The sequence below is a fragment of the Monodelphis domestica genome, chromosome 7 (assembly GCF_027887165.1).
Source record: "Monodelphis domestica isolate mMonDom1 chromosome 7, mMonDom1.pri, whole genome shotgun sequence".
NCBI lineage: Eukaryota > Metazoa > Chordata > Mammalia > Didelphimorphia > Didelphidae > Monodelphis > Monodelphis domestica.
The window spans coordinates 289,705,519-289,716,296 of NC_077233.1; the positions used below are offsets into that span (position 1 = coordinate 289,705,519).

A 10,778-nucleotide genomic window follows, 5' to 3' on the forward strand; every position below is an offset into this window, starting at 1 on the left:
TACCCCAAAAATCATTAGGTGATCAATACTTCTGAGTTATTTTCATTGAGCTGATAGGTCTGATACATTAAAGCTGACATTCTACATTTGTCAAGATCACAGTGCAGTTTTTAACAGTGAAGCAGGCTGCTAAAAATAAGCCCTGAAAGACAATCAAAGAAGCACAACTTATGCACACTTGACATGCTCAGCAGGTGCAGGAACCCTGATGAATGAATACATAATCTAAGAATTCCAACTCCCTAACACAATCCCTCATTAAAAGCTCTGGAAAATGTTCAGAACTATGTGCCAGTACTTGGCTTAAATCTGCCACCTAGCTGTTTGGGTGGCTTTAGAGAAGAGTAGAAAGCAAGATGGCCCTGAGGGGGAGGTCATTGTTTGCCTCAGCCCCTGCTGGTGGAAGAGGAATGGCTCAATTCATGATGGTGACTCCACTGCTGAGGTTTTTCGCCCAGAGTGCAAATAGCACCTGGTACCAGAAAACAGGAGCAACGTCCCGGACAAGGAGAGTGGAAATCCCCTCCCTGCAGCTTCTTTGTCTTGGAAGATGTGGGGAAGGGAAATGATGAGTCTGAAGGACTGGCACAGTATGGAATAGTCATTCCTGGTAATTGGCTATGCCATGGACGCTGGGCACCACTGACCGCCTACAATGTCCCTCCTTTGTATGTAAAAAAATCCTTTCTGCTGGTGGTCATCAGAGTTTAGAAGCAAGCCTAGTTTTTAAGTGAGTAAGCATAGAGGAAAGCCCAGCAGACATCTGTAGTGGCTCATGGCCAGAGGATGCCCCCAGCTCTCTTAGCTGGCATTCTGACTTCGCTTAGATATTGGAGATATGGTGAAGATGAGGAGCTTCCATTTTGACCTGCGTTCTGGGGGCAGCTGAACTTGCGGATGGTGCCCACATGATTGGGCTTTTGTAAAAAGCCATCAAATGAGTAAATGCTGTCTTTCTGCCCAAAGTAAAGTTGGGCTGTGTTCATGGAAGCCACTAGTGCCCCCAGCCCTGGCAGACAAGGGCAGTGTTTCCTCTGGTTCCCCAGCCGGGAGATGATGGCGCTGGGGCTCCCGTCCTTACAGAAGCAGAAAGCCTGATTTTAAATTAGCAGAAGGTGAAATTCTATTTGTCATCCATTCCTTCTTGGGGTTACAGAGCAGAAAACTGCAGACGAGCTGCTTCTTTGATGGCTCACTCCTAAAAATCTCTTTTTGTTCTCTATCTATTTGAAGTGACAGTGATCAGAGCTGCAGCAGGACAGGCCTCTCTGGAGAAATCACCTTCCCCTGCCTAGTGACAGATCCCTCTGCTCTGAATCAGACAGGCCTTGTCCCATCATGGGCGTCAAGGCCTTGGAAGGAGCCACCAATTAAACCTCTTGAGCCGGTAAAATCGGAAGCCACTTTGGAGTGTCTGTTCTGATTAGGCAGGATGAGACAAAGCCCGCCACCCCCCAGGAGCAGCTCCCTGGTCTCAATTTTCTCTCTTGCCTCCACCAGGTGCGAGAGGTGTGAGAGGAGCTTCACGCAGGCCACCCAGCTGAGTCGACACCAGCGGATGCCCAATGAGTGCAAGCCAATAACAGAGAGCCCAGAATCAATTGAAGTGGATTAACTGATTGACTGGTTGGAATTAAACTGCAAGGAAAGTCATGATTAAATGTCACGGACACTTAAGCAAAACCAAAGATTTCCTCTGAGCAACTTTCAATCAGCCCCAGAAAACCAAAAGCAGTAATAAAATAAGTAAGATGTTAAGAGCTATTGATCCTGGCATGGACGTGAGACCAGGAAAGAACTTATTTATTTATGACTAGGGATGAGACTGGCTTCATGGACACGGAACCTGGGACAGCTCCCATCGCTGGTCCCTCCATGCATTTGCTTTCTTTCTAAGAGCTTTGAAGAGTTGTTGTTCAGAACCAAAGTGGGGGATCGGAGGGGTTCTTCTGCCCACGCCGAGGACTGGGAATGCACAACGGACTCGTTTCTCGCTCTCCTTTTTAGTGTCGTGACTCGGTGGACCCAGACGCAAAGGCCTCCTTTCTGCTGGCTCATTCTGGTCTGGCTTGCTACTGGCAGTGACCACACCTGAAGGGGGCCTCTGGGAACACGAGTTTCCCCTTCAGACTGAAAGCTGTTTCCTTCCCGTAGTTTCTGTGCTTGCCCTTCCATACTTTGTACGTGGCTCCACTCCCTCAGCAGCTTGGTCTTGACGCAGAAGAGCCCCCCAGAAGAAGGAAGAAGAAGATGGAAAATGGAAGACAGGGAGACGGGGGGAGGGACAGAGGAATTATTTTTGGTTCTGTCAGGGGGTATTTTAGGACTTCAGCTTCATCAAACAGCATTATTGTTCCAAATCAGCTAGTAAAGAAAACTGGTTTTCCGTAACATTTTGGCTTCGAAAACGCTAAATAAAAATTGTCAGCATGAAGCCCGATGGCCAATATTAGGCTTCAAGCACTTGTAGAAAAGTGCTGCAGAGGCCCAGAGAACCCAAGGCTCAGTCTTCCAAGCGTTTGTTCTCTTTGCTGCCCCGCCATGTCTGGGGGGAGGCGTAGATGCTTTCTCATTTACTGGCTGAGGGTTGGGGCTCTCCTTATCGAAGACGCACTGAGAGAATAGGGCAGTGAGGGGGCTATTAAGCCATAGAAGCCAAGCAGCACAGAGCTGCAGAGCTCGCTCATTCATGGGAATTCTCTGCCCAAATCCTCAGGCCCTTGGCTAATTCTTCTCCCTACAGACTGATAGATTGGCAGGCTAAAACTCCAGGGGCCAAACTTCCCAATTGTTCTCTGGGAGAGTAAAGAAGTGGCATCTCCTGGGGAGAGATGCTCAATTTCTCCCTCCAACAGACCTGTCTCATGCTATGGAGCTTGACCTAGGATTGCCTGGTAGCTCAGGAGGGGCTTTACGCCTCTGCCTTCCCACTCCTGCAGCCATTGTTCCTCTGCTTCAGCCCAAGCCTGGTACCAGCTCCTCACTCTGCACTGTTCTCCAAGGGGCCTCTGGACCACGGAAGCCTCTTGTAGCATTTCCAAGTCACTCACTCACACACACACAGCTGGAACATCTGGCATTCCTGTGACTACCACAAAGTACTTGCTCTCTCTTTTCATCACCAGAGAAGCATAGTGCACTGTGTCAATTGATTTTTAAAAGGACAGAGAACGACATGCTTACCCTGAATTAATGCTTTCCTTTCCCCTGCTCAGGAACTCGGGCCTTGTTCTAATTTTACTTCCCCATCTCCAAGCTCTCTGCCCACCCCCTTTACATCTCTACAGTAGAATAACAGGGCGATGGCTTGACTTTACTAAGCGCTGAGTTCTTGGGAAATATTACTGCAGTTTTTCTGCCACAGAAAACAGTGTCCAATTCAGACTCTAATCCTCAATCTTAAGTCACTTGGTGAAATCCTCCCCCAATGCTTATTCTCTTGCTGTCCTTTTTTCTTGATGCAATAAAAACGATTCTAGGCATTAACGTCTTGGGTAATTGAGGGGGGAAAGCCTACCTGAGCTGCCACTTTCCATAATTGGCCTTACAGGGGAAGACATAGGAGAGGAAGTGCCCAGAGCTTAATTCAATGCATGTAAGCAAATGTAATAAGCAGGAAGTCCATAATTTGAGGATGGCTCACTTTTGGATGTACTCTTTAAATAGGATAATTAGAGTTGAAGGACCTAAAATGAGTGTTACTTGGATTTTTGAGTTGGTTTAGCCATTCAAATCAGCTCAACAAGGCTTCTTTGATATGAATCCTGGTCTCTGAATGCAAAGAAGGGGGGACAGCGAGAGAGAGAGAGAGAGAGAGAGAGAGAGAGAGAGAGAGAGAGAGAGAGAGAGAGAGAGAGAAACAGAGAGAGGGGGGAGAGGGGGGGAGAGAGAGAGAGAAACAGAGAGGGGGGGAGAGAGAGAGGGGGGGGAGAGAGAGGGAGAGAGAGAGAGAAACAGAGAGAGAGGGGGGAGAGAGAAACAGAGAGAGGGAGAGAGAGAGAGGGAGAGAGAGACACAGAGAGAGGGGGGAGAGAGAAACAGAGAGAGAGGGAGAGACAGACAGACAGAGAGGGGAGGGAGAGAGAGGGAGAATTGTTTTTTTTTCCTCGTTTCATAAGTCCTGGAAAAGAAATAAAATGTTTTAATTATAATTTACCTTATAACCCAGAAATCTATGCTAGCTGATGTTGAATGCACATGGAATACTTGCAACCATTTCCATCCAACTTTTCTAACATTCTGGCCCCACTTATCTATTTTTCCCTTTTAACTGAATATTAAAAGTTTTGGCATTTATTTGCCCTCAAATTTGGCAAGCAAATATTTTCTGTCTCAACAAATAGGAAGTAGAAAAACATACTTTTTCAGACATATCAAGACACTTGGCAGATTTAATATTGCCAAGAAAATCACAGAAGTCTGTAACAATGCCAGTTCTAATTCATTCACAATGAGTTGGAGAATTATGACAATTCCTGAGATAATTCAGGATTAAAACACTTCTTCTGAAATATACAGGACCTAACACTTGCATATAATATTTAATAAATGTTTGGTATCCAGATACTTAAGGCTAATTAAAACATTTCAATATCAAGATCATGGTTTCATTTCTATACTGTGCTACTTAAAATTGACAATCTAGAACACATAGCGGGGAAATGTTGGTGACAATTACTAGTTTCCACTAGTGGCACTTTATGGTTATTGTTGTTCCAGAGGCACTCCCAGTGGCTATTGACCAATGTTTAAAGCAAGAAGATAGTTGATATGGAAAGCCATGACGCCATATTGCTCTATCTCATGCCTCTCTGCAGTAAGCTTTTATCAGTTCATCCTTGACATTAATCTGTACTTAAATAAAAAGACTATATTCTATCAGTACATGACACACCACTTAAGGATGTATTCTGTTTTCCTCACTTACTACCTAGACAAAAAATCTTCTGAAAAGTATTGCAAGGCAAAGGGAATATTGGCACTGCTGTATTATGACAGGAATTGGACTTTGACCGTGTCCTCCTTTGGCATTTAAGAGTATTTTCCAAGGATTTATTTTATTTTACTATTATTTGTTTGAAACGGGGTCCTCCTGTTTCTACAAGGCTGGAAGTACAGGAACCATTTGTGGATCCTGTCCCCATGACTAAACAATATGGAAACTTTGACCTGTTCGATTTTGACCTGGGTCAGTTTGCCACCAAATAGGTGCTGAACTTCGTGCAGTCACCTGATCCGCTTTAGCTTTACTGTCATTGAGGACTCCCAAACTCAAGCAAGCTGCCAGTTCTGAGAAGCAGAGATGACGAGTCTAGGTGGCCAATCCCCTCTTCAATATTAACTTTAGGGCTTGTACTGTCTGAAATTTTTTTCCCAAGTGGGAAAATAACCTGTTATGCAGGAACTGTTTTATTTCATTGACGTAATTCAACTGAACACATACTTAGCGCCATGGTGTTAGCCATCTGGAGGACTCTGGGAGGCTTACATGCAGGTTTCTACCTTCCAGGAACTTAGAAACTAATAATTTCTTCGACTTTGACACGATCCATCCCGTTCCAAGTCATTCTTTTAAAGAAAGCTGAGACTGTGTCATCCCACTCATTGGCCTTCATTTATTTGTTTAGTCAATCCATATTTCTGAGATTCGGACAAGGTGCTGTGCTAGGTAATTCCAGGAGAAATGAAATCATTTCCAGGTGCTAATATGTCAGGAAATCACTATTTTCATTCTAGCCGAGTGACTGTTTCCTTGGGTTTTCAGCCCTTTGGGATTCAAGAGGTCAGAAATATCACTACACAAGGAGAACAGAGGAAAGAAAAGCTCTTCTCTTGTGCTAAGAAGGCATCCTTTTAAGAATGAATTACGGTAGTGCCCATCCAGCTTGGCTTCAACTCCTCTGTGTTGACTGAATCTTGGAAATGATGCCTCGACGGCTCCTCAGTTAGGTGCTAGGTGGAGAGGGCAGCAAGGAGGGAGGAGGCTCAGTAGGTGGAGAGGTTTGCCCACTTTTGGAGTAACCTTTTGTGGTAAGAGCAGAATACTCGGTCAGCTTGTGGTGGGTGCTGTTTGCTTCGAGCAGAGCTGGCTCCCCAGCCTGGGGTTGCCTCTGGGTTTGGGGTCCTTCTGGGGCTCTCTGTGGTTGGTATAATAGATAAATGCACATTGTGGTTTGAGCGCTCTTAACTGCTCCTGTAATCATTCCTTATGTACCCTGAAGGAGGGAGGGGCTTAGTTCTTTGACACCCACCAAAGGTGTGCATATGCTGCCTTGCCATTAGAGCTGATGACGGCTGCTTTGGTCCTGGGATGTCTAACCTACCAAATTGATGGGTGGGTGGGGGAAAGGGCATCGCTACTGCCAGGCAACAGCTCTGTAAACAAAGACTCAGAAAATCCTCTCACAAACCATCAGCTCCTCATTTCCCCTGAAGCTATCTCAGGCTTTTCTTTAAGGAGAAACCAGCTGTCCTGACCTAAGGAATCCAGCCCTAGGAAGGGACGTTGGAGGATACCCACCGACTGTCTTGGGAAAAATGCAGGGCAGACAAATTAATGAGCAACCAACCAGTGGATCAAAAGGACAGATTTCAGGGGGAAAAGGCTTTGGTGTGCCTTCGCTGGTTTGGATTTGCTTTGACTTTTCCCAGACTTCTCTTCTCCCTGACGTGACATGCTAAAAGATAAGGCCCAAACCAGACCTGCTCTAGGTGATAAGAAAAGGCTCCAGAAAGCTTCGGGATTTTCCGCATTAAGTTAATAGGTTTGGGGAAAGTGGAAGAAGTGAGTGCATGCTGGGATCGTTATCCAGCCAAGACTGAGCCTTTTGAGATTTGTCCATCACCAGCATTTATCTGAATTAAAAAAAGGGAGAGAGCTTTGTGGGCCACCCAGGATTATATCCTCTGAGATTGCATCAAGTCAGCCGTGAGGTTCGAGTCCACAAGGAGAACACTGGCTGCTATCTGTTCTTTGGGAGCACCCATGGACAGCCCTGAATAGTCTGTCTGCAAGGCTACAGATTTACTTAAGTGAACACCAAACGTCGCCCTTTATCTTCCTAAGTAATGGGTGGTTCGAACGTCAGAAGAGTAGAAGCACCAAGACGCAGGCCTGGGGAATTGGTGGGGAAACGCCAGCCATTCCTTCCTTCCTTCCGGCTGCTGGGTCTGCGCTTTCCGTCCGGGGAAGACGAGTCAAAGGAAACCACGCTGGTGTGCGATGAAACCTTCAGGGGCCCCCTTGGGCGTGTGGCAGCTTCCTTCGTTTTCTCCCCAGCGCCTTTTGCAGCCATCGGTTCCGGAAAGAAGAGAGTCGCGTTTCGCAAAGTTATAAATCCCATTGGCAGGCGCCAGCAGTGTGTCTGGTTGTTTGTCTTGTAATTACCAGGCACAGGAGCAATTTCTTCCTGAAGTCCGCCATGAAAGGAAATTACTCCTCAAGTGGACTCCGCCAGAGCCCAGAAATCGGACATCTTCGATTGGCGCTGCCAGAAAACAGTCTCAGACTTCGTGTCGGGATACACCTGACCTCTGCGGCCACCATCAGTGTCAGACCGCCAGGACTTTGCCTAGCTTAAAGGAGGCGGGAAGGACTTGGAGTCCCTCAGGGTCGAGTGGAGAGAGGAAATGGATCTAGCACTTGGTCAGTGACAATAAGGACTTACAATGGGGCAGCTGCCCGATGGCGCAGGCCCTTGACTGCCTGGAGCCCCCATCAGGTAAGGTCTCGTCCCGCCATCTGCTCTGACTCTGCTCTGTGATGAGCCACTCGCTCCGGGCAAGGCTTTGGTGACTTGCCTTGTGTTCAGAATTGGCTAGTTATGGCTCTAATGCACGAACCCCAAAAGCAAAGTAGCAGCTCTGACTCCCTACTGAAAGGAAAGCCCTGTCCAAGCGTCGGGTTCCTTCAAATGCCCACAGACTTCCTTGGAGTGTTGCCGGGACGAAGACTAGACTTGAAAAGTATTGACAACTGAAAACACATGCGGCCTGGCTAACTCTGTTCTCTTTCTTCTGCTCGGACTGAATGCCAAGTGAGCTCTCCCCACCGCAGACATCGATGGAGCCATCATGGAGTTGTCCCTCTTAAGATATAGGCTGATGCGGGTCCTGGATTGGGGTGTGAAGGAGAAAGGTGTCCCTGGTTCCAGATTGGTGGGGGCCGTCCATTACTGGGATATGCCCTGGGGTGGCTGAAAATAGAGTTAAAATGGCATTTTTAAAAACTGGCTTAATCGGAAGGCAACTCAATTTCATAATTATTGAACCATATTATTGCTAATTTTCTGTTTCAATGATTCGAGGTTTAAATCAGGAGCCCGATTTCCGATAGGACTTAGATCTGATAACTTGCAAATTCTCTTCTAACTGGGGGATTCCAGGATTCTCAGGAGGTCTGAATAACTGAGGGCAAATTGTGAGGTCCTTCTTTTCATTCTTAATAGTGTCCCACTTCAAGCAGAGGTCCCCCAAGGACCTCCTTTCCTTGTCCAAACTATATCCACCAATCCCTTTGGAGTTCTACTGAAAAATCTCTCCATCCATAATCCCAACAAGTTAATGAGAGGCATGGGCAGTGGAAGAATTTTTAAATTCCACATCTAACTTCAGCGCATATGTTGGGATCCCCATACCTAAGAGTAACACCCATCAAGAGCTTGTCAAAAGTAGTAGTTGATAGGAGCTGGAAGGAACCTTGGAGGCCAATGAAGTCTAGTTTCTTAATTTTATATATGAGGAAACTGAGGTCTAGAAAGAAAAAGAACTTCCTCAAAGTCACATAATGAGTAGTAAATGGTAGAGTCAGGATTTGAACACAGACCCATTGGCTCCAAATACATCGTACCAATGAAACTATCAAACTGTGCAGAGTAAAGTAGTTAACCAATTCAGTAAATCTGTCTTTTGAACAACCTCATACCAAATAATTACTCCCTTCTTCCTATGTGAGCGATGAAATAGAACATTCTAGGGAATTATTCTTTTCATGGGAAACTCCAAGTTCTTCATGAAAGGCAAGTAGTATAGTCTACCAGGTGTTTGAATGTAATTGTCTAAATGGTGACTCTTACTTCGGAGCCTTTGATACTCGCTTCAGTGGACACGGCGTCATTAGTGTAAGCAATCATTGACGTGCTGAGCTTGGAGTAAGGAAGACCTGAGTTCAAGTCTCCTCTTAGAAACTGTAGAACCAACTGCTCTGTGCCTCAGATAGTTCCTTAGGATTGCTCTCTGAAGTCACAGTTCCTTTGTATCTTTCCCTAAATTCTTCCTGGAAGATTCACCCAATATGCTGTAGCCCAGAGGTGCTCAATGTGAGGCTCACCTACGGTAAGGGGCCCAGAAAACTCTCAAGTGCTCCAGGAACCAGATAAAAATGTAATTGGGAAATATTGAATAACATACATCAAAGCATAATACAATGTAGATAACGTTGCTCTATGCTTTCCTGTGTCAATACACAACCAGCAGAGACTGAGACTATGCCAGTGTAGACATTCTTCTGGTTCTTTTGCTATCTGGAGGATGGCAGTGTAATAGTTCAAAAGTTAAGGCAACATTTTGCTTCTGGGAGCGCAGAATTCGCTGGGAATTGATCGTCCCCAACCCTCCTTCTTCCAGCCTCTTTCCAGCTCTTCACTTCTTTTTGGTGTCCTCATGACAGCTTGGGTGAAAACTGCCAGGGAGCGTTTCAAGCCACATCACTCGGTACTCGGAGGTGCTTGTCTTAAGCTTATTCCAATTTCACTTTTATTGAACTGGGAAATACATCTTCAATGAAATCAGTCATTGTTGGGCTTGGTGGGGGAGGTGGGACATTTTTGGCACAGAGTCCTTCAGGAAGGTGCCAACACTCTCCACTGGCTGGTGCATAGTGTGTGTACAACTTGCTGTAAAGCTTGTCTGTTGTAACAAGAATAATCAACACGCTGTAATTAGAAGAATAAACAACTTGCTTGCATTTTTTACTTCACAAAATTGCATCTTTTTAAACAAGCCAAGGCCCAACTCACTCATGCATGTAGCGGTGTTCTTGTCATATAATCTACAAAAACTCCATTGTGTTTCAATAAAAAATACAGGGACATTTAAAGAGACACGACAAAGAAATGTAAATATATTTGATTAATAAAATATTTCTCTGCTGATTTGGTCCAACCTCAGGCTCTATGTTTCCAACCCCACATAACTAGTTTTCCAAGTGCATACGATCCTAAGGAATTAGACCCTTAATCAATATTCTTGGTTGAGTCTAGATTTGGTGCTGAAGTCATGTCAGTCTGGTGTAGATCTAAATCTGAATTCAGAAGGCCTGGGTTTAAAGTGCAGTTCTGCTAGCTTAATTTGGGCAAGTCACTTCTCTTTGAGCCTCAGTTCCCTCAAATGTAAGAACGAGGGCATTGGATTCGTTATCTCTGGGTCCCCTCCCCCAACTCAAAAATTCTATTGATCTTATGATTGATGGAGGATTAACTGACCTTTTGTGCTAGCACCAACCTAGAAATCTGAATGGAAAAAAACTTTAAGAAATGGCTCAAGGAAAAGGCATTGAGATATTTCAATATTTTGATGATTCAAAGGATCTGTGACCTTATGAATATGGGTTTTGCTATTGATTTTTCATTTTTAAAGTCAGATTTCAGAGAATATCCTCGATTTCCCCATTGGCCCCAAAGCTACATGATTCATGTTGTCTCCCTCCCCTCTAATTTTCACATTATTTTTAGTTTTATTAGGATAAAAATGCCCAGATTTGCAAGGAACTCTATCTATCT

The 10,778-nt window shown here is 45.2% G+C and overlaps 1 protein-coding gene across 2 annotated transcripts in view; it reads left to right on the forward strand.

The window, feature by feature from the left end:
• The window catches only part of PRDM6 (PR/SET domain 6), a 147,325-nt gene extending 143,509 nt beyond the window's left edge, over positions 1-3,816 (forward strand). For both annotated transcript variants that reach the window (XM_001363514.4, XM_056804508.1), the window contains one exon: positions 1,501-3,816. In XM_001363514.4, the coding sequence (XP_001363551.1) occupies positions 1,501-1,615 (115 nt within the window). In that variant the 3' untranslated portion in view covers positions 1,616-3,816. The remainder of the gene's footprint in view (positions 1-1,500) is intronic.
• Positions 3,817-10,778: the final 6,962 nt, after the last annotated feature.